Source organism: Crocodylus siamensis, chromosome 12 (assembly GCF_052110815.1).
Source record: "Crocodylus siamensis isolate JL-2025a chromosome 12, ASM5211081v1, whole genome shotgun sequence".
NCBI classification, from domain to species: Eukaryota; Metazoa; Chordata; order Crocodylia; family Crocodylidae; genus Crocodylus; species Crocodylus siamensis.
The window spans coordinates 24989333-25013047 of NC_143406.1; the positions used below are offsets into that span (position 1 = coordinate 24989333).

General features: G+C 51.2%; 2 protein-coding genes across 4 annotated transcripts in view; one reads left to right on the forward strand and one right to left on the reverse strand.

Annotated features, from left to right (window-relative positions):
- Positions 1–9340: 9340 nt before the first annotated feature.
- Positions 9341–10587, reverse strand: LOC149854801 (uncharacterized). Its single transcript, XM_090023952.1, has 2 exons — positions 10030–10587; positions 9341–9787 (listed from the first exon to the last, which is right to left on the reverse strand). Exons 1-2 carry the CDS (start codon positions 10213–10215, stop codon positions 9341–9343), a joined length of 633 nt encoding a protein of 210 aa, XP_089880078.1. The 5' UTR covers positions 10216–10587.
- Positions 9751–23715, forward strand: part of CAPN15 (calpain 15) — a 77920-nt gene continuing 63955 nt past the window's right edge. The window contains exons 1-2 of one of the 3 annotated variants that reach the window (XM_090023950.1): positions 9767–9885; positions 10598–10777. The gene's annotated coding sequence lies outside the window, so the exon portion shown is untranslated. Of the gene's footprint in view, positions 9886–10597; positions 10778–22297; positions 22442–23715 lie in introns of those variants that run through there. The other 2 variants (XM_090023949.1, XM_090023951.1) reach the window with 2 other exon arrangements.

The following is a 23715-nucleotide window of genomic DNA, read 5'->3' on the forward strand; positions in this document are numbered from 1 at the left end:
TGCTACAGCTGTCCCTTAGCTGGGCACAGCTTTCCAGGCCAGCTGAGAGCTCCTTCCCCCAGGAAGAGGAGGTTTGTGAGCTCTCATAAGAGCAGAGTGGCAGGGCAGTCAGAGCTGCAGCCCAGGTTCCTTGCTGCGACCCCCAGTGTGTGGTTTCTGGGTCCTGTGAGAACAGAGGCAAGGAGCTATAGGGACAGGGGGTCCTGCTCCTGCCTGCAACTGGGATGTTCATGCTCAAGCCCTCAGAGTCAGTCACCCACCCACAAGCAGGGCATGGAGCCCCAGCCAGTCCTCTCCTCCCCAGCAGCTGGGACCTTGAAGCTGCATCAGCCCCTTGGGGAGGAAAACCTTGCTAACAAGTGTTGTTTCTCTCTCTCTCAGGCACACCACAAGCAGTACTGTCCCAGTTGGGACTGACTCAGCATCCTCGTGAGGAGCTATGCACAGCTCTTCCCCTGCAGCAAGAGCTCCAAGTCCCTTGGCTTCCAGCCCTGAGGTAGCTGCCTCTCTTCTCAGTGCAACTCTAGGTTGAAGGCAGCCTCAGCACCTGCTCTCTGAGTGGGTGCTCCTAGGCACTGGGATCCATGTCTCTTAGTCCCATAGTTGTAGCCAGGAACATGGTGCTGGACTAAGGGGAGAGGAATTCACTAGGAAGTGAGAGGACCGGCAGCTTCTGCTCTGGGGCCACTTCACAGTGCTGGCTCTAGTACCCCTGGCCAAAGAGTGTTTACTTGGCATTGGGGCCCTTGGCACTCATCTTTCCTGGCCCAGGGATGCATTCCCCTTGCAGCCATGAGCCTCGGGCTCTTCAGTGAAGGGTGGGCAAAGACTCTGAAGGGCTCTTAGGATACAGAAAGGCACTTGGGGAACACCTTCAGTGAGTCAGGGAGGGGGACAGGCCAACTCCTGTTGTGCTGTTGCTGCTCCCCCCCCCCCCCCGCTGTTCCATTAACACATAGGCCAGCCCTCTCCCTTCAGCCATTGTGTACCCTGTAGTTTTCAGCCCAGTCCTTGGGCCTAACTATGTCAGCTCCTAGTGAGAAACAGATGAAGCAGCTTTCAGCCTCCTGGTCTGGGGTGCCCAGCACCTAGTCTCTCAGGGACTCACCTAGAACTTCCAGGGGCCAAGTGAGCTTCATTGAGAATGCCCCACCTGCCACTACTCTGTGGCTGAGGCAGATATAAGCACGCTGTCTTCCACCCACACACTCATCACTCGCAAGACCTGGCCTCACACCACAACCAAGCAGGGCCATAGCAGGGGGATTTATATGGAACTGTCTTCCCATCACATGCTAAGCTATGGCTGTTCTTGCCTTCCTAATCTCCTTGATGGACAAGTAGCCAGTGCTTGCTGAACCAAGCCACCTCAAGCAGTAGGATGGTGTTGACAGCTGACAAGTAAGGTGCTTTGCAGCAGGAAGGGGGTGCTTGTGTCTTATGCAGCTGGGAGCTCCTGCAGGGTCTAAAAGCCTGGCTCCCTTGGTTTTCCTTAGCCCTGTCAGCACTTCTGGCCTTTGGTCTCTTTCACAGCCCTGGTCCTGGAGGAAAGGGAGAAGCTTGAACCAGGGAAGGTGGTGACTAGTGTCCCCAAGGGAGGCTGGGCACTCAGACTGAGCTGGCTTAGCTGCTGTGCCTGTGGTCTCCAGAGCCAGGTATGTCCCTGCTGGGCCCTTGCTGTGGGAGGTGAGATTGCTTTATGGCTACTTGGCCATGGAGTCCCCACAGGAGTCCAGTTCTCCCCTCAGTGCCCCCATGGCAGAGCCCTGTGCTCAGCATAAAGGCCCTCAAAGGTGTTATCCTGCTTCCCTTGGGGGCTCTATATTCTCCTTGTGCTAATGGAAGGAACCTCAGACTGGATGGGGGTGTGGAGGAGATGTTGAATAGGCAACTGGTAGGGGGGTATGGGGGGGCACTTGCCCCCCTGACAGCTGGCAGCATCTGCAGGTGCTTGCCAGCTCTGTCCCCACCACCTATGGCACCATCAGCTTCTGTGGCTTCTCAAGCAGGGCAGTGCTAGAATATTGGGTGCAGGTCTGGCCCACGGTGAGACTGGAGAAGTGCAAGTGAAATGTCCTGGAGGGCAGAGGTGCTGAAATACGGGAAGAGGTCTTCCAGGGAAGATGGTCCCTTATTTGTCTCAGCCAGGAGAACCAGTGCAGGAGCCAAGGGTTGAGCTGGCTCCCCAGGAGAAGGGAGGGAATTGTGCAGGGTGAATCTGGTGAAGCCAGCTTCTGAGATCTTGGATGGGAGGAGAACCTTCCTGGGAGGTGGGGAAACTTCCAGTTCAGGCTCTGTCTGTTCCCCTTATAGTTCAGGCTCTGTCCCTGCTTCCCCATCCTGGGTCTGCTCTTGTTCTGTGCCTGCTGCACCCTGGTGTCTGACTGGGTCTTTCTGGGCCTCATCAGTTGGCAGCACTCTACTGGGAGCCACACTCAGAGTATGGGCCCTACTTGGGTCTTCACTCCAGCTCAGCTCATGGAGCCAGGGCAGCTTTGAAAAGTTGGTGACATTTTCTCCTTTGCTTCATGTGAGCTATGGGATGGCTTGTGGCTGAGGTGCAAATGCCATAGTCCGTGTGGGGCCTTGGGTGGGGCAGCATGGGACCACCTTAACTGAAGGCCTGTTGGCAGGCACTGCCAATCATAGTCTCACAACCTTTCTGATTGCAAGCGGCTGTGGACCAAGACTGCTCTGCTCACAAAGTTCCTTCCCAGGCAGCTGGTTAGCGTGGAGTGAGAGCCTTCCCTGCCTCCTGAGGGATTGATCTGATGGTGGCTCCTGCTGAAATCAAGGCCTTAGTGTGTTTGCTATACAGATACATGGTGAAAGGCCAGTCCGGGTCCCAGTGAGCTGATTAGCAGAAATAGCATGGCCAAGTAGTTTGAGCATGGTGTGGGGTCACCAGTTCTGAGTTTGATTCCCAGCTCTGCCCAGTTCTTTGTGCCCCAAATCATGTCATTTTGCTCTGAGCACCTGTTTCCCTGCCTGCTAAATGACAATAGAATTTGCCTGGCAGAGGGATTGTAAGGGTTAATGTTTCTAATGCACTCAACATTATTAACCCTTTTGAACTCGTAACATGGAGGCCAAAGAGGAAAGCCAGGCCTCCAGCAAGTGACTGGTGTCCTAATTAACGATCCCTGTGCAGCAGAGCAAACTCTGAGATACTGCAATCAATAGGAGCTGCTGATTGCTCTTTCTGAGCGCCTGGTGTGAGCGATGGATTGTTTACCCCGCAGAGACGTGCTTCCTGCAGGTGAGAGGGGCTGACTCGAGAACCCACTGAGCAGTATTTCTGTTGGACAAGATATAAATGCTTGTATGCAGGGAGCTTCTGATGGGAGTGGCTGTGGGCCCAGCTCTGACAGCCTGTCAATTCTTGCCCTTTACGGGAAAAACGGAACAAACAGCAAAGTAAATATACCATCCTGGAAATATCCCAGGGGGAGAGGGAGGGGTGAGTGCCCCCTGGATCCACTAGACCTTGCTTCCTGCCATTCTGTCTTTTTTGCAGTTGCTTTTCTCTGTACCCACTTTGGATTCTGCACCTGCTTTGCATGGTTGTGAATTATCGCTGATGGTGCAGATCGATGGAGATTTGGGCCAGTTATGGCTGTAACGCACCATCTGTTTATATGGTGCATTTGCAGAAATAGAGAAATGTGGTCTGTACTTCCAAGAGCCTCCAGTCAAACCTGGATAAACAAAACCTGGGAAAGCCCAGAAGCTACGTCTAGAGCTGTTTGGGATTTGGCACATCACAAAAAGTTTTGCCCCAAAGGAAATGTTCCAGATGTTTCCAGCTGGACAGACTCTCCCCCGATCCATGGTTCTGACATTTTCCTGCTGTGTCAGTCCCCGTCCTGGGGTTGTGAAAAGCTTGCAGGGTCCCTGGTCTTGAGAGACCTCCGGGGCAAGCTTGCTCTGGAGCTGGGGTCCCTGGGAAACCCCTACAGCTGCTTGCAGAAATTGCTCTTCTTCTTAACTCAGTGGTGAAACTGCCAAGAATGGCAATATCATTAAGCAGCAGCAGGGACCAAGGAGCTTTGTTATGCAAGAAGACCATACAGACTTCTGACTGCGGCCTGATTCAGACTGAAACCAGGTTCTGATGCCATGAAACACTCTGCAGCCTGGGACTTCTCCTTTTGGGCTGACTCCCATGCCAACCAATCCCAGTTCATTACGGATGATCTGTGCCATGCTACTGTTGCAATTCAGCTTTGTATCTGGGCTCCAAAATTTTCTCGGAGATTTCCATGGTGGAAAATTCTCCAGGTAACCCATAGCTAGCGTGCTGGCTCTGATATACCACACACTGTCATGGGTTGTAGCCACAAGACATAGGGAGTGGCTGGGAGCGCTCCTTCCTACTGGAACAGCCATCTGCGGCTGGTGCAATTTATTAGAATAGCCCTGAGGTGACTCTAAGCTGCTCCTTTGAACCTATGAAGCTATGAAGGCTGTGTGGCTCCAGTTTGTAGTTGCCTCCAAGCTGCATCAGATGCGGAAGGGCTGGTCCCAGGGTCTGTTACAGGCTGGAGCATGATGTGAATGAAGCTTTTGCAATCTAGCAGGTGTTTGAAAATGCAGGCTCTAGTGTGGGTCTTTGGGGGAGCAGGGACATCTAGCCCGGAAGCTCACAGTGGGAAGCAAGAGACTGAGGCTTATGCAAATGGCTGCATAGGGGCTCCCTGTTCATCTGCATCAAAAATTCCAAATGATAGTACAGGGTCGGTTACCCCTGCAGCGACCCAGTGGGGCTATGGAAATGCCTGCATTGGGGCTTCCTGTTGTTGAACTCCTCTCTCTCTGCACTGACACTTCCCCTCATCCTGACTGTTGCACTCAGCTTCTCAAACTGGAGGCAAGTGGTAGGGCAGTGTGTGACAGTTTCTCAGCTGGGAAAATAGTTGGGGTAACAGAGAAAAAAAACAACCAGCAGCTCATCTCACTTTGCTGTTGGGATGTTGCATACATACATCTGTGTGTGTCAGTGAGAGAGTGAGTGAAAGTAGCTTCTTCTCTTTCAGATCCCCTCCATTAAGTACACGGACATGACTGTGCCTTTCCTCAAGACTATGAGTATGGGACCTGGCTCCATTGCTTGATTGCCATCCAAGACCACTTGCTACCACCCAGGGTCTGAGTGCTCAAGAGAAAAGGCCAGATACAGGGGTGTAAATACAGATTTCCTCAGATGTCTGGACAGACAGCACCTCCTCTTCTTGACCTCTCAGAAAGTGAGCGACTTAAATGAACTCTTGAATTTGGAATGAACCACAGTCGTGTAGGCAACAGTGTAGGGTGCAGTTCCTTGCACATCCTGTGGTGTAGTGCACACCTGTCAGAGACTTGCATTAAAAAGGAGCCTTGTGTAATTAATTTGCCCCCAAATCTATATGAGGACAACAAAAAAAAATCAACCAGGCCAAAGACTGTCCAATTCTAACCCCCTTACCAGGTTTCAGTGAATTTCCTGAAATGACTCCTCAGTGGGGAAGAAGCAGCAGGGTATATTTGTATTTAAAAAAAATCATGTTGGTTTCATCTCCTGGGGGCTTATGCCTTCACTTAGACCTGGGGACAAGAGGACATTTTGGAGCATGGGGTGTTTTTGTTTTTGCTTTTTGTGTTGTGTTCTAGGTGGAGAGTAGGTAGAGCACTAGAAGCAGAAAGTGAGTGACTATAAAGAAATGCAGTTGATGGATCTAGTTTCCCTGCTCAGGGGAACAAAGTAGAAAGGCAAAGTACATCCCTGATGATATTAAAATTTTATTCTTCCTGACTGTAACAGGGTGCCTCCTCATCAGGTCTTCACCAGCCGCCCTGCTCCTGGGGTAACCGCCTGCTTCGTTTTCCTTCCATGCCTTGATGGAAAAATATATGAGAGTTATTACTAAGGCGGGAGACTACCCATTACTTGCCCTGCTGACAAGGGCCTAATACCCACTCTGACCTCCCCTCCACAGGTCCCATGCCTCGCAAGCATTACTTTAGTGTTACTTCCAACCTATGGCCGGAGCAAAGTGGGCACACAACTGTAGTTCTTTTCTGCAGCCCCAGAGGGCCACTCGCACACTACCCTTCTCTCACTGGGGTCCCACTCACCCCACTGGCTCTCGCCCAGCCTATTTCGTACTGCCCTCTCTGAGCCACACTCATCCTGCCTGGCCTCACTTGGCTTCGGGCTTAGCTCTCCTCGCCTTGGTTAGCCCCAGCACAGTCTGTTGGGTATCTCCCGCTATCCTCACCTGAGCATTGACTGAGCGGTTGTACAACTGTAGGCCTATTTTGCTCCTGGTCCCTCACTATCCCACAATGGGCCTCCTCACTCTTCCACACTCTTGGGACCACTCTAATCATCACCCCTGTCACTCCGGGTCTTTCTACTAGTCACCAGGCTTTTCCTGCTGCCTGGGCATGACCCTAGGTCCCTCCTCTGCCTCAGGGCTCCTTAACAAACCCTGGGCTCCCCCTGCTCGTTAGAACACCACCAGGGATGTGGGGCTGGGGTTATGAGGCACCCCAACCTGTCTTTCACCTGGGAGGTCACTGGCCTGACGTGTCCTGGGGGCTCCCTGACATGCCACTAGGAGCCCCACCTGACCACCCTTCCCTGGCAGGGTGCAGTTTTACATCTTGCCCAGGACAAGGGGTCATCTCCACCCCATACCTTGTGCCCTTACCCTCTGACCAGGCCAGAGCAGCCCCTCAGCCTGATGTTACCTCCTTCCTCCTGCAGCAAACTGCAGCCCAGCTTCTATCCCTGGGTCCACCATGGCTGTCCTCATCCAGCACCTGGCTGCTGCCTGTTTTCTGCTCTTAAAGCAGCAGGCACCAAAGGTGCCCTGCCACACTGACTTTACCACTGTAGTTCCTGTGGCATCACTAAAATGGAGAAGGGACCTCTTAACCATTTGTGCTGGAAGTGGACAGCACTGCCTCAGTTTCCGAAGATTGTAATAGCAGCCTAAAGGTAATGTTATTCTAATAAGTGACTGCCCTTTTTTCCTTTAGCAAACATCGATTTCCCTCCCCGTTCTGAATGCAGCTGAATTAACAAAGCTGGTTTTGTTTGAACGACAATGATTTGTCTTGTGTCTCCTCGTGCCAAATCATCTTACTTAGCAAATCAACATCTGGGAATAATGTTCTCTCTTTTACTTGTGACAAAACAATAGCAGTAACCAAATCACACTATTTTTGATGGTCCTACAGAAATAGAGACTACTTCTGTTTTTAATTTCCTGGACTGAATTGGTTGCTATATAGTTTAAATAGAACTGGGAGGGGGGTGGAAGGGATCTAACTATTTTAAATGAGGTGGATTTTCAGTGTTGTGCCTCTGAGGGGATAGCACATACAACTGAGGCTTAAATAGCTTTGAAAGTGAGTGAGAGAGAGTACTTTAATTAAACACAGTGAAGTACTGGTTGGATTCTATAGCATAGGCCAGTGAAAGCAATCATCTTCAGAGGCAAAATGAATCTCCTAAACTCTCATATGCAGCATTTTATACATGATTCACCTGTGTTGACTGTGTTCTCAAGCAGAATACAGCTTTCATCCACACTTCAGGATGACTTAGTGTTTATAGCACAGCTCTGGCCATTTCATTAGGAGTCTCACTTGTCTGCCACTGGTGTCCAAGACTCTGCCCCCGTGCCCACTCTGAGCTTCCAGCACCGTAAATGCTTGCAATTTTGTCAGGAGCTTCATAACATTTTTGTGGGTCTTCCTGGAGTCATGTGATCACCCAAGACACTCACCTGTCATTTTATTGACATGAGTTTCAAACCCTCCTTGCTATGAGAAAAAGCTGGGGAATGCGACTGTTAAGAGCTCCTGAAAGGAGGCATATAAAAAAGAATGGTGGTGGTTGGTTTAAGTAAATTCTCCTGATTACTCATTAAAGATCCTGATGTTTGCATGCATAGGGTTTGCATTACTGAGCTCCATGTGGGAGTGTGGTGTGAGGCTGCAGCACTTGGCTTTTGCTGAGAATCTTTTCCCTCCTTGGGCAAATACCTTACCTTAGCTATGAACTTGGTACCATCCTCAGCAGAGGTAGGCTGAGAAATGCTTTAAATTCTTATTAAGGGGGCAGGCTGCAAAAGCTTATAATTTCTCACTGATTTTTAAGATTAAATCAAATGTACATTATTATTGCTTGTCATAAAGAATGATTTATGGTTTTGCTTTTTAGTTGTGCTGGTGAAACCCCGTGAGCTCCAGCCCCTTGCTTTGGATTAGAATGATAATGCAGGCTCTTCCTGGCACCCAGTCCTTTCTTTCTTGACCACCTGTAGTGCCTTTTGCATTCCTCCAACTTCTTGTTTTTAACTGTGGTGCATGGCAGCTGTGTTATGTCCTGGATGTAGATGCATTTTGGCAGGGGCTGGATAACTGTAGGGAAGCGTGTGGCAGACTGATCATGTGTTCTAGTGGCTGTAGGGGACTGGGAGGTGGTGTTAGGGGTGGATCAGAAGTGGGGGGTGCAAGTGCACCCCCACTCCTGTTTAATTCTTCCTCCACCCAAAGTTTAAAACCAAGTGCCTGGCAGTGGCAGCAGCATTTCTAGTCAGGATCAGGTAAATTACACTCAGCCATAGATGCCTTGAGCAGTGCCTGTCTCATTCATTCCACAGGGTTAATGACCCTCTCTCGTCTTGACATTTCACCAACCAAGCCAGCCTTTGCTCTGCCGTTCTGCTGTTAGCTGCTCCTAGTAAGTGGCAGCTTGTTTTTAATTTATTCCAATGACGTGATATTTGTTTTTGCTTCAATCTTAAACCAAATAACACAGCCCTACGCCCCTGGCACGTTAGTAAAGGTTCTAGTTTCTTTTCAACAGAGAAAAATAGGGGTTGTGTGATCTGCACCCTGCTCTTCAGAATTCCAGATCTGCCCAAGGCAGGGGCCTGATGCTTTGGGGGCCAGGGTACAGGACTTGAGCAGAGGCTGAGGGAACTGGGCTTATTTTCAGTTTGCAGAAGACAAGACTGAGAGGGGTTTTAATAGCAGCCTTCAGCTACCTGAAAGGGATTCAAAAGAGGATGGAGGTAGAGTGGTCTCAGTGGTGGCAGATGATGGAACAAGGAGCAACGGTTTCCAGTTGGAGCAAGGGAAGTTTAGGTTGGATATTAGGAAAAACTTTCTCAGTAGGAGGGTGGTGAAGCACTGGTACAGGTTACCTAGAGAGGTGGTGGAGTCTCCATCCTTGGGGGGCTTAAGACCCGTCTCCAAAGCCTTGGCTAGGCTGAGGTGGTTGGGGAGGGCTCTGCTTTGAGCAGGCGTGGGTCACTCAATGGCCGCCAGAGATCCCTTCCCACCCTCACTTCCTCTGTGCCCCGGGCTTGTTCGTCGAGGACGGGGGAGCCGAGGGGCCCCGGGGGCGCGGGGCGATCGGGGCAGGGCCCGGGGGGGAGCGCCAGGCCCCCGCAGCACACTCCGCTCTGGCCGGCGGCAGCCGCGGGCAAGCGCCAGGCCCGGGGCGCGGCTGGAGGGGCCGGCACGCGCGGGGCCCGCTGAGATTCGCCGCCCCCGGCCCGCGCGGCGCCTCCTTGGGCGGACTACACGTCCCGTCGTGCCCCGCGCGCGCCGGCGGCTTCCGGTCCGGCCTCGCACCGCCCCCTGGGGCTTGTAGTCGGGCCGCGCGATTCAGCTTCGCCGGTGCGCAGTGTCCGTGGCGTAGCGCCGCTCCCGGCTCGGGGCGCTCCGCTACGGCGCTGGCGTAGGGCCGCGCTTCTGGACTCCCGCGCGGGCGGCGCTCGGGCTGCTCCTGCCGGGAGAGGAAGCGGGTCGGGGCAGGCGCCGGGCGGGACGGGGCAACTTACCTTTGCGAGCGCGGGGCCGGGCCGCGCCGCCGCCGCCAGCCAGGTATCACCCGGGGCTCGCGGAGCGGGGACCTGCCCCTTGCGCCGGGGCCGGCTCTGAGGTCCCCCGGCTCCGGCCGGGCCTCCCCCCGCCCGGCTGCCCGCGTCGCGCTGGGGACCGCCCCCCCCCCCCCCCGCGCCCCTTCACCTGCTGCGGCCCGGCTCGGCCGGCGGGACTGCCGCTTGGGGCACCTGGGGCGGCCCCGGGGGGGACACGAGCCCGTAGCCGGGTCTGCGCAGTGGGGCCCTGGACGCGGGTTTCCCGGTGCCCGAGTGCGGGGTTCCGTGCTGAGGCCAGCGGGTCTCGTCCTGACCCGGCCCCACCCCGGGACATCGAGGTGGCCGTGGCTGTTGTGAAGCCGCCCGTGCCCCGCTGGACGGGCTGCTACCCCTCGGCCTGGCCACTGGCTGCACTCCGCAGCCGCAGAGCAGCGACCAGACCAAGGAAGTCCTTGTGCTGTGGGCACGTGGCAGCTCATGCCGGCCTTGGCACGGTGGCGCAGGGGCCGCTTTGGCACCCAACTCTCCTGTGGCACCGGTGAGCGTTGTTCATGCCACTGCTATGTGGGGAGAGGCAGCTTGGAGCGGCTGAGCAGGCACCCTGGCGCTGAGCTGGGAACCGCTGCCAGGACCATGCTACCTTCCAGTCCTCTGCGCTGGTCGGGAATCCGGCTGCTATCTGAACCGGGATTATGCCCCTCTTCTTTCTTTATCAGAGTGTTTAGGTGCAACTTGATCCTTCCTGTCTGCTGTCCTTCAACTGCACAGGTTGTAGATTGACCTAAGGCCGGTCACATTGTCGTACAACTGTCCCTAGCTCTGGGGAGACTCTTGGGAACTACCATGCTACAAATAAGGCATCAGTCAGAAGTACGTCAGCCCATGACTCCTTAAGTGTAGGTATCTGATACGATGCACATAAAAGTCTCTCTCCACTAATCAGCCCCTCTGTTATTCAAAAAGCACTTGCGTTTGTGTGTCATATTCAGATAATTTGGTTTTCACTGTATAGACTATGTGCTTGAAGTTTGAATGCAGGTTTCATGAATATGCTGTCTTCTGTACTATCTAGTGGATTGGACTCTATGTATTTGTAGATGGTGTGTGTTTTTTGGAGGGTTTTTTGCTCTGTATTCCTGTAATGGAAATAAACATCCAGGCTTGTATTCTTCAGGCGGCATGGATTGGTGCTGTGGTCAAACCACCTAGGTAGCTTTGTGATGCATGGAGTCGGGGGCATTGTGCAGTGGTGGTGGGAGGCTGCAGTGGCTTGGTTAGGAGTCCCTGGAGCCCACACTTCTTGTCAGATGTGCTCCACTCTGCCTCTCAGCCTTAGGGCTCATCTACCGATGGATACATATAGAAGAGTGGCCCCAGAGGACCGGCAGTCCCAGGATGGACTGCTCCTTATTGATCTGTGTTCACAGATCTTAGTGTGTCACAATACTTGGGGACCTACTGTTCCTAGTGGTCCTTTCCCTCATGAGTGAAGGTGAATGTGATCATGATTTATTTTATCCTTTGCGTGCGAGATGTGACCTTTTGTAAATGGTAACAAAAATCTGGAGGGCCAGGAAATCGTTAGTCCCCCCCTCCTGAGATGTATGGCACACTAACTACATTGACAGTCTGTTGGGGTGCTTCCTTCACAGCCATGTCATGAGATTCATGGGCGTAATTGATGGCTTTGAGCTTGATCCTGCCCTGTCCGAGCCAGTAGGAATTTTCCCATTGAATACAATGGCAGCAGGATCAATCCTGTTTTGGAGTATTAAGGAGTCAGTAGTCAGGTGGCATATTGGGTGAAGTGAATCGTATCACTTCACCCCTGCTAGAAGTGTTATCCTACCTGTTACTGTATCTGTAAGTTTGCCAGGTTTCTGTCTTGTTCATTGCCTCTCTTAATACAAGGCTAGTGGACTGCTGGGGAGGGATGTCCCCATGCTTCACCTGTCCATGAGGCACACAGGTATTGCACCCCTGTGACTGCTCAGGCCAGACTTGGGCTTGTGCACAGCATTGCTGAATGAGTGGGGCTGTCCTTACTTGCTGCAGCTGAGGATTTGATGTTTGTTTTGAACCATGTGGTTATTTTAAGCTAGGCTGGAAACAAATGACTATTTCTCCTACCCTTTCTCTCCATCTGGACACATTCCCATCCCTGGTTAGGTTCCTGGTGGCACCCTCTGCCATGAATGAAGAGGGTGGACTGATTGGAGCCTAGCTGGCTTCTGAGCCTGGCATTGTGTGGGCTGAAGGGTAGTTGGAGGAGATCCTGAGAGTTGTCCTTCTGAGCTGGCCATGCTGGGCAGTAGCAGTCATTAATAGTTGACTGACTGGACCCCATGTTTCTGCCTAAGAAGTGCAAGGATGACATAGCCTGGAGTAAGCAGCCCCTGCTTGTAATGTAATTGGGGCAGGTGAATTGCTGTTATCCTCCTAGGCTTGCCTTCCTTGGCCCTTCTCTTCAGAGCAGGGTAAACTGTCACCCCCGTTCCCTTGCCTGACTGACCTGGCCTGCATGTGGCCATGGGGCATAGATTCTGTGTGAATCTCCTGCTCAAGCACATGTGCTCCCTTCAGCCCAGGAGGACAGTGGTCTAGAGGGGTGCAGCAGGCCATGGCCATATTTAGTCCTGCATAGCTCCTGTTACTATTTTAAGTGCCATTGCTTGTCAAGTGTTCAGTGATCTCTGCCTGAGAAGCAAGGGGAGGAAGAAGCACTACAGGCAGTGCTAGAGAGGCATGTAACTCTTGCCTCCCCAAATCACTGCCACATGTTTGAGGCTGTGGCGTTAGCAGGTGGGAATCTAAGAACCACTGACACCTGGCATTCCCCAGGTTGTTCCTGCATTTGAAAGATGGTGAGTGGCTTAAGTGTCACTTCACCAGGCCTCCAAAGAAAAGCAGCTCCAGTTCTGTTTGGTGTAGAAGAAGGGGAAAGGAGCTAGCAGGGGAATCTGATCCAGAAGAGTGTGTCACCACAACAAGAAGGACCTACCCTCTTCCCTGCATTTACATTACAGAGCATTACTGCTCTGTCAATATGGCTGATGGGTGACAGCCAGGATAATGCATTTCTATTGATGTAATTAGGAAGACATGGAGTTCACTGTTTAGCTTAGGGGCAACATGGTTTTGACTTTATCTCAGCAAATATAATGGCAGGAGACCAGAACTGCTACAATGGAGTTGTGTTGCCCTTTGGGCATATGAAGGGGCAAGCTTTCAACCACTGAATTCTCTTCAGGGGCTTCTTATTGCACTGTATGAGGGATATTGGATGGGAACAATATTGTCTGACTTACTTTGGGTCTGGAGGATGCTATTTGTAGAGTGCTTGAAATGATCACTTTTTACTTGAGAAGCCCAAAAGGGAATTTTGGGCCTTTCTACTGCTACAGCAAAGAGCATTGGCGTTTTGGACTCCCTCCCATCTTGATGGATCCCTAAGCTTTCTGCTGATTTGTATGAACTGTAACATGCATACATAAATACAAATCGCTTTGCCCACCTCTGAAAACCAGCTGCTTCTTCGGTAACACAGAACTCCTCTTGAATGGTGTACAGCAAAAGGATGGAAATGGTTGGAGGGGAAGTGGATGACACTGGCAAAAGGTCCAATGTGGGATTCGGCTGTGACATCAGCATTAATGATTCTGTCCTTACCAAGACTGCTGTGGGATCTGGAAGGCTCACAAAGAGTCAGGAGCTCTGAAAGGCAGTGCCCCCTGATACTTGCCAGATGAAGAGCCAGCTACTTCCTGCAACACCTACATTTTCCTTGGATCCTTTCATCTCAGCATGAACAGAGCCCAGACCAGGGGTGGGCAGTTATTTTGATCGGAGGGGTGCTTACTGAGTTTTGGCAACCCATTGAGGGCTGCATGATAGGCAGCCAGGGGCAGATTAAAAAATTTAGAAAATTAATATTTGGGGCCCTGTGGGCTGGATGGAATGGTCTGACGGGCTGCATCCGGCCCCCGGACTGCATTTTGCCCACCCCTGGCCCAGACCCATGCAAATCACTGCAGACCTTATCACCTCCTTTTCAACCACATTCCTCTGACTTCTGCAATCTGTTCATTCCCATCAAGAAGAAGTTTACAAGGAAGCTAAATCTTTAACTGCTTTGCCAGGTGACCACCTCACTCCCTAATGGTTGTATAGTACTGTTCAGATATGAAGCCCTATATAAGTGCCAAGCATTATTCAACTGGAGGCAGTGGATTTCCTTATAGTGGCAGATGTGCCGTGCTATTCACAGCTCTGCCTGCTCACTCCATTCTCTTGGGGAAGGGGGGTGGGGGTGGAGAACTGAACTGGACAGGGATCTGGGTCTTGGACTTGTCCATATGAATCACCTGTCTATGCATCAGACCAGAACTGAGAGGCTGAGTAAGGGTGATGATGTGACATAGGCATGTGCAACCCCCTGGAACATGAGTGCATTGCAGAGGATTAATTTTTAAGGTTCCTAGGTGTTAAATAGTGTCCCCTTCTAGGTGTGTGTGTGCGTGTGCCTGCACACTTTACCAAGCACATCAAAGGGTCTCCTCGCGTGACCAAAGTTATGTTATTAGTTAGACATTGCAAGATGTCCTTTTGTTCTGATCATCAGAGCTGTTTGTCTTGGGGCTGAACTGGAGTTTGAATGGTCTGAGTGTCTAGATGCCTCTTAACAGATATGTATTAGCTCTACCAGGGATTTTTGGGTGAGACTCACTACTCTGTGCTGCACAGAGGGTCGAGTCGGCAGTGGGCCCTTCTGGACCTGGTTGCAGTCCCATGTTCCCCCGAAAAGCAGGTGGAAAATATCTCTGCACTGACACTGAATTGTTGAATTGTTGCCTCTTGTCCCCACTGTAATTAACAGCATGATCTGCAAGGCAGATGTAGAATCAGGCCCTTTGTTTTAGCTGTAAAATTTTGACTATCTCTCTAACCCCTTCATTCCACTACTGTCACTCTTGCAAGATTCCCAAGGAGGCTGGAAGTCTGTCATGTTGTGCTTAAGTACTCAACCACTCCACGAACCCTGAGCTGCAGTGATCCTAGTACTTCTTTGTGACACCACAGCTACCTTGAAATGTAGGTTAAAAGAGCTATGCAATTATAAATGAGGATCCTTCACTCCCTCATCATGGGCTATAAATTCTCTTGTGCAGTCTCATCCCAATGGAGACTTTTTCTTCTGAGGAGGAGGCTGAGGAGAGGGACAGGAATACAAGGGCAGGTTTCATTAAAATCAGTCAGGCTGCTTTGCAGAGATAAGGAAATGAAAATAAAACAACTTTTTTTTCCCCCGCAAAAGCTGGTGTTGTGAGAGGGTAACCAAGTCCAACTTTCAAACTTCAAACCTTGGAGGATCTTGCTGGGGACAAGCATTAGATATGTTCCGAGAAACCTGCATTCAGAATTTGCCAGTAGATGCATTTGCAAAGACGTCCTGGCCAGCCAGGGTAATTAACCTGTGTTGCTGTATTTGAACATGCCGGCAGCGTGTTCCTTTAGACATCCCTGCATTCACACACAAGTCCCTCGAGAGGGCCTGCCCCGCTGCTAATCATAGGAAGCTGTCCAGAATCCCTATCATTCGGATCCTGCTGAGTTTGCTACGTGTTATATTACCTGATTACGATCAAGGCTTTCACCAGAACCATAAACAGCAGCCTTTGGCAGAGTGAGGAGCAACAGAGACGATAACGGCGGCTGTCTGGCTGTCCTCCGCAACAGAGAGTCAGAGTTGTCCTGTAACCCCTAACTGCAGCGGAGAGGCTCCAAGCAGGTTCAAACTCTTTCTCATTGTCAAGCTGATGCTGTAATAAGCCCAAAGTCTTCTGGGAATTGTAGTTCCAATGAATCTGGAAGCCTGACAGATGATTTAAGCATGGGATTTATTATCTGTGGCTGAGGTGCCCATTTGTGTGAGATCTCAACAACTACTTGTGCACGTATTAACACCCCCTTCGTTCGCTGGCCCTGTGCTGCTGCCAGCTGGTGCACCTAACAAACCGGGACTGCAATACAACAAAGAGTTGTACAAGCTGGTGCACTCAGGGGCCATCTACTACAGCCCTGAGGCCAGACGCCCAGCTGGCCCATGCGACTCACGGACTCTGGCAGTGCTATGAGGATCTTGCAGTGGAAATAACTTGGCCTGCGATGTAGAAACTGAGACTGAAAATTCTGGCCTAAGGCTTGGAATTCTTTTTTGTGGCTGTCACCCTTTATGGTGGATGGGAGGAAAAGGAAAACAAGAGAAGACCTATTCTGCCTCCCGTGGGTCCTTGGCCCAGTGTGGATGTTACCACCTCCTTCTCCACCCCATCCATTTCCTCTGACATTTCTCTTTCTCTCTCGTGGTGTTTTGTTTTCCTTTTTGGTGCTTCCCTCCCCTGCTCTGTGTGCAGAAGGTTCTCTGCTGCTGCGGGTGGGAAGGACATGTGACTCTGGATTGCCTGAGCTCTTGTGTCTGAGCTGTGGCTGCAGGAGCACAGGAAAGAACCTGGGGCCATTGTGGGATGATGCTTTGAACTTCAGAGTCTTACGCACCAGAGCAGCTGTTCAAGCAGCTACATCAGAAGCTCCCACAAGAGCGGAGAAGGAAAGACAGGAGCTCAGTGCTGCTTTGCCTGTAGCTCCCTGAGCAAAATGGCATTTCTCAGTTTAGGGAGTGGGGTCTGTGTGTAGGGCAGCCTCCTGGGACAGATGTGAGGAGCAGCAATGGTCTAAGGTTATGCACTATTACTGCTCCTCACTCGAGTCCAGTTGTCCATACCAAACCTGTCTGGTGCCCTGAATAGTAGCTTAAGCATGTGGACCTGATTGATCTGGCCTTCAGAGCTCCCAGAGAGGCCAGAAATTCAGGAGCTGGGTGAGCAGTGGCCCCATTAAGCCCTGTGTCTCCCTGAGCTGACACAGCAGTCATCACTCATCCTAGGGATGAATTCTGGGATATGGAGCCCCTCTGGGAACTTGTTTCAACAGTAGCAGTGTGAGCCCTGCAGTTCTCTGAGGTTATGCAGCAGGGCTCATGGAGCCACAGAGCTTAACAGTGCTGCTGTTTGCATTGCTGCTGAAAGTGGGGCTGGAGCCAGTGCATGAGGAACCTCATGATCCAGATTTGGCCCAGGTGGAAAAGAAGTTTGACACCCCTGCTTTAGTGAACAGTCTGTTTCTGGCTTTGCATCAAAATAAACCAGGAATGTGGTTAAGGATGGGCTCATCCTCTCTGGAAAGGAGTGCTCTAGTCTTGGACATGGACCTTCTCTGGATGTGGTCACCTTCATCATCCCCTGTTCTCAGTTATCAAGGAGGGGAATCCTTCAAGACATCCATAACTCTGTAGAGAAGAACCAGGACCTGGAATCAGCTCTAGAGTATGAGGAGGGGTAACAGACTGCAAGGGCACCTATGTAGTGTGCCATACCAGCCTGGCTTGTGCAGGAGTCAAAAAGGTCCATACTATCTAGGTGGAGTCTTCATGTGATCTTAGCAGATAACTTCAGATAGTTGCACGGCTCCTGGCAAGTGGAGCCTGCTGCTTCACTGAGTGAAACTCCTCTCTGAGTGTGGCAGATGCCATGTCTCAGAGAGAGTGGGTTGACATGGAGGAAATACCAGTGCAGAATTATAATGTGACTACATGTCTTACTAGGCATTTGAATGACTTCTGTAGTGCATGAACTCTGAGCTGCCCTCCTTCCAGGCATTCCTTCTCCCAGGCTGATTTAAAGGTTTTTTGAGCATCTAGATGGCTATGCCTGATCTTGGGTGTAGCTGTGGCTTTGCCACCCCCACACCCATGGGTCAGCTGCTGCTGATCTCTCATTTGACCCAAAAGGAGATGCTGGTTGTGAGGAAGTGCAGTGCAATACTCTTGTTCTGGCCTGGGTCACCATGTTTACTTGCTGAAAGCATCTGTGTTTACATTGCAGTTCTTCCTTCTACAGAGTAGTTTCTTCCCATAAGATCATCTTCTTTGTTTAAAGAGCAGGTTTGCAGTTAAAGACTGCTAAGGCTTTGCCTAAACATCAAAGCTGTATGATCAGCCGTATTGGGGTGCTTAAACTGGCACAATTTCCATAGTCTGCATACAGCTAAACCAGTATACAAGTGCACACACAGGAAAGAAGGAATAAACTCAGTGGTATAAGGCACTTTAACAATGATCTAAATGGATCTGCATGGGGGGGTGGTGTTTGTGTGTGTATAATATCTACCTATCTCCCACCCCCACCAGAAGGAGTTCTGCCAATACAAAACCTCTGTGTCAAGCAGACTTTGTAAGTGAGGTGCAGATGCTTATTCAGTTCTGCTACTCCTTCTCCTGTATTTTCTGGTTTGTTTCTAATGCAAACACTAAATGCCACCTGATTTTTGTCTGTCATGCTTATTCTACTTCTGTGCCTGCCTGAGGCCAAATGTGAGACACCAGCCCTATAAAATCTAGGACAGTGGATTGGAAATTGGGACGTGGTAAACGATGAGAGCAGAGAAACTCCAATCTGTATTGAACAATGTAACCTGGGGGAAAGAGTCTCTCAAACTTAGGCTTGTGGACCCACCTTAAAGGAGTAGCTTGCTGAGTCCCAAAAGGGGTATGGGAAAATGTAGCAGTGGTGTAGCATGGCTCTGTTGAGGACAGCTGTGATATGGATGCTCATGCTGTAAGTAGCCCTTGTCTTATCCTGCTGGAGAAGCCTTATGGGTGAAATATGCCAGTAGCTTTCTTATAGGTTTTTCTATAGCATCTATCACTAGATCATCCAAGCATTTCCTTGGAGAATTACAGCTGCTGCCCTTCTAGGCCCTGTGCTGTGTGTGTTTTCCTTTCAGCTACAAAACTTTCTTTCTTCCTGCAAGTCCTGGCCCCACCCTGTTCCGGCAAGCCAGCTAGTTATCTACTTATCTTTCTAACTTAGCTAGCATAAAATGAAAGTACAATCAATCGCCTTTGCCCTTTAGAATAATATCTTTTCTGTGTACAGTGTACTGGAACTCAAGGCACTTTACAAATGTAATTGAAATACAAAACGTACCTGGGACTACTATACCCAGTGGAGAGTGAGGTGGTGCAAACATGGGATCTGATTTAGATACGACTAAAACCTGCCCATATCACAGGGACCATAGGACTGTAGGAGTAAGAATGGGCAGCCCTCCTGGGACCTCAAGACTTCTTGTTGCATCCCTTCCGTAACTTCATCAAGTTCCATCTTGGTGGGTTGTTTGCCCCCAGAACCCCATTCTTCTGATGGTTCAAACCCTTCCTCTGATATTCTGTCTAAACTTATTTGTAGCCAGTTGATGCCCAACACAGAAGTTGATCCTCATGCAACTTATAAATACAATTTCTTCGCTACTCTAACATGTTTTTAAGTTTCAGGACCCAGTGTCCTGAGTGACCTTTCTGCTGTGCAGGCTCTGTTTCTTTTTGTGTAGGGTTTTTTTTGTTTTTGTTTTTTTTTTAGTGTTCCCTTTGTTTTGCTGGGTTATTTCTCACTGGTGGGACATTAAATGACTATGTGGAGCTGGAGTTCAGAATGGACACACAGTTTGTGGATTGCAGTCAGTGTAGAAGATCTCTCTGCAAGCCAGTGCCATTTCTGTTTGGCTTTACTTCTTGCTTTAGCTGCTTTCACAACAATGTCCCAGTAGGGGAAGTTGGTGTCAGAAGCCACCAGTGCCATGAATCAGGGAGACCCGGGAAGGCAGATGCTTGGAGGGGATGGTGCCTGGCTCTTAGTCATGGTTCTTACTCATGTTTATCTCTCACTGTGAATGTGCAATAACAACAGTTCTGCTCTATGCAGGCTGGCTCAGCCTCAGACAGGAAGATCTGCCGTTTACCAATCAACACTCAACTGTAGCAGGAAAGAAAAAAAAATTTTTTTCATTGCTGCCACAAAATTCAGTCAAGTTAAACTCATATAGAAAGAGAGAGAACTGGAGCACAAGTCTGTGTGAGAAGCATTCTCCTCCCCAGTCTTGCATGCATTCCTTGTGTGGAGTCTCATTTTGAACTGTTGCCCATTAAATCTGTAGCACATTTGTAGTCAGTAACTTAAAACTTCCCATTTTTTATAATGGTCTCAACAGGCAGGATGTAAAGGTGATTTTCAGCTACCGTCTCTCAGCTGGGCTTGTGAAATGATAAAGATATGTTATGAGGATTATAAATGTTGAAGCGAAAGGGTTGGAAAATGAGACCTCCTGCTAATGCTCATGGAAGTTGGATGCAGTGGCCTGTCTTGTCTTGTTTTGTATTTTTTTTTCCCCTCTCTCCTCTTCCTGTGGCACCTACAGATACTCCTGTGGTGTCACTAATGAGAGGAGCTGTGCCAGCCCACACTCGCTTTTGTTAATGCTGCACTCAGAATCTGCACACAATTGGCTAATAAACTGGAAAATAGGAGAAGCCCCCTCACATCTCATTGAAGGCATGTTAATTGGCTTAATGGAGTGCCAGGCTCTGCCAGTGTTTGTTTTTTGAAATTTGTCTGCTTAGGCCCCAGCTTAATGGTGGTGGATTGCAAACTTGGTGCTAATTCAGATAAAATGAACTTCTTGTCATAAATCAGTGACAGAAATGGACTTTGAAATTAGTTGTTACTTAAAAGACACCATCAACCAACTGCCTCTTCCATAACTTTTAATTAGGACTTTGATTCCCTTCAAGATCTATATAATTCTCCATCTTGAAGCCTCTGTTACTCATGATAGATTTACTGTAATCAGTCAGAAAATTGTTGTGCTGGCCCAGATGTCCCACCTCCACCAGCAACTTTGTACCATGTTGTGAAAGGGGGAGGGTGCTCCTTAACTTTGGCAACAATTGATTTGAAGCTTGTTGGGAAATGAGACTGCTTTTCCTATTGGCTGTGACCCTCTTGTGAATCCGACCCCCTCTGCACTGACATTTGCAAAGAGCGAGTCAGTGCTGGGGCCAGGCTGCCTTGTGTGTTGTTGGGGTATTTGCTAGTGGTGTCTTAGAGTCAAATCCCAGTTTGCAGGGAGTTATGACATGTAACTGAGCTTTGTGGCTCTACTTTTGTGTACAGCATCAGCTGGAACATGCACAGATTTTACAGTTAAGCTGTGAGGCTTTGATTGACCTTTTATAACTCTAGATGCAGTGTACTCTGGAAAAGAACCTCTGGCTGGCCAGTGTTGGCTGGGGACAGGTTATGCAGTGGGTTCAGTAGTTCTGGGCACACCTTCCCCCAGAAATAAGGGCTTATCAGGGCAAATTTTCCCTCCCTGTTTATGCATGACTCCAACACCTAGGGTCTGAGCACCTGTCTTTGGTGTACATATCTTTGCAGCATTAATTTTAACCCCTCTGTGATGTCCGGAGAATGGAGTAACTTGTTTGAGGTTGTGCAGGAAGTTGGTGGCAAAGCCAGGAGTTGACCCTGGGTCTTTCAGGTCCCAGGCTGTTGCTCACATCACTGTCTGTTCTTCCTGTCTTCATTCTGGTCTCGGTGACACCCAGAGTGGGTGTGTGACTCTTGAGGGGTTTGCACAGACTTGTAGTGCATTAGAAAGCAACTTGCTTACTGACTCCCCAAACGTGGAAACTCCACCTCACTCCGTCCCGGCTGTACTGGCTCTGCGGGGCTAACAGGAGGATGAAGGAGCAGAAGCATTTGCTTGTTACCGAATTGTCAGGTAGGCACAGGACACCATCTGACTGCAAGGAGAGGCTGGGCGGGTTCATAAGGCCACCTCGCTTCCTGGAGCAGAACAGCCTTTTTAAGCTCCTGCAGCTGCTGGCCAGGGGAGCCTGTAGCCACATCCGTACTACATGGTGAGTTGGATTGAGCGCTCGCATCGTGGTGGTAAACACTGGTGAAGTTCTTGGCCTCCTTTTTTGCCTGGGATTTGCCTCTTGCTGCTTAAAGACTTTTGTGCCCCCCCCCTTTGCTCTTTTACAGTTCAGCCACAGCAGCCCCTTGAGGACAGTTTAGGAGGGAATGGAGCTTCACTCCTAGCCCTTCTCCCCTCACTGAAGCGCTAGCCAGACTTCTTCGGCAGGTCGCCTTGTCCCCAGTACTGAGAGGATGCTCTGGTGGGTGCTGAGGTAGACCTGCTCCCTGTCCTGCCTGAGGCAAGCATTTCTGAGCCCCGGGCTTTCACTGCACCGAGTGCACAACACGGATGGAGCGAGATTAGTCTTCCAGGACGGGGCTCCCGTCTCCCCAGCCGTGCGGCCCCCTCGGGACTCGGGGCCTTGCGCGCGGGCGGCCGGCCGGAGGGGCTGGCTTGAAGCGGGCGAGGCTCCGGCAGCGGAGGGCACGGAGGCGGGGGCAGGAGCACGGGCGCTCCCGGACGCGCATCCTCCCCGCCAGCGACCGGCGTGTCCCGGGCCCGCGGGCGAAACCGCTCCTCCACCCGCGGCGCGGCGCGGCGGGGCCGGGGCCCCCCCGGCCGGGGGCGGCGCTAGCTGCGGCTGCTGAGCGGCCGCGCCCGGCGCCCGCCCCGAGGAGCCGGTGCAGCGGGCTCGGGGCAGGCGCAGGACGGAGCCTTCATGGGAGAACTTTGCCGCCGGTCCCGTAAGTGCGGCCGGGGCCGGGGCGGGGGCGGCGCGGCTCGTTTCGGCACCAGGATCTCGGGCGCAGCGAGCGGCTCGTGGCGGCAGCGCCAGACCCGGCCGCTCCGCCGCCAGCTCCCGCCTCGGGCCGGGGCCGGGAGCAGCCCCGCGCTGTGTGCACCGGGCTCAGCTCCGGCCCCGCAGCTGCCAGTGCTGAGGGACTTCCCGGAGCGGAGGCTTCCCTGCCAGTCGCACCATCCCTGGCTGCCAGGTCTCAGCCCCCTGCTTCCCGCGGGGCAGGGTGGCGGCTCTCCTCTAGGAATTTCACAACCCTCCGAGGACCGGCCCCTTCAGCCTGCTCTTTAGTTTAGCCCTTTGCATCCCCGGCAGCATCCTGCTGTAAATGAGTCCCCACAGCCCCCCACAACGGTGGGCAAGCAGCCCCTAGACCCTGCCCTCCCTCAGTTGTTTCATGTAGCCTTGGCAGGGGGCAGGTTTGTGCCTCACCCGGCATTGCTGCAGCCAGACCCGCTGGGTGCAGGGCTGCAACCCTCATGCCTCCAGCAGCCCTGCTCTTACTTGTGCACAGATTTCCCCCCCCCACACACACACACTTTTGAATCATGGGTTTCCCTGAGCTGTTGTTTCCAGGGCCCCTTCCTAGTGTAGAGGGAGCCAGCTCAAAGCCAAAGGATTTTAACACTTTGCCCAGAGCAATCCAATTGCACAAAGCACTGACAGGAAAGTAGCCTAGTTAGACCAAGTGGTGTGTGAGACAGCTCCAGCTTAGTGAGGTTATCCTGCACCTATTTATAGATCCCTTCCTGTACCCAACTCCACCCACCACAGAGGTTTACTGAGCAGCAGGATTCCCCTCTTCCCTGTTTCCTGAAATACATTTGTATTCAGGGTGCCTGATCAATCATACTTCTTGTTGCAGTACAGACGTGGAGGGCTGGGGGAAGGGACAAGGCAGGAGCCATATGTTAGATGCCAACAGTCATGCGAATGGCCCACTTCTCTGTCACCTAATAAAGGCCCAGGAGATGAAACTGGGATGTTCATGTACAAAGAGGAAGAAGATTGGCCTTTGTGTTGTCATCTTGGGCTGGATAGTTGAGAAAATGGTCACCAATGTAGCTGAGTTGCTTTATCCAGTTGCTCAGCTCTTCTTGCAAAGGTGTTTCATGTTGCAAAGTTCCCTTTTCTAGCCTATACTTGACTCCTAATTTGGTGACTCACCTTGTCTGCTCCGTCTGAGCTTGGTTTCCTTTTTGGCTGTTTGGGTCTTGCGAC

Excerpts from the sequence above, each read along its gene's own strand:
- LOC149854801 (XM_090023952.1), bottom strand. The coding sequence starts at position 10,215 with ATGTCCCGGGGTGGGGCCGGGTCAGGACGAGACCCGCTGGCCTCAGCA. Across the intron at positions 9,788-10,029 it reads GCCGAGCCGGGCCGCAGCAG|GAGCAGCCCGAGCGCCGCCC; the intron begins GTGAAGGGGCGC and ends CTCTCCCGGCAG.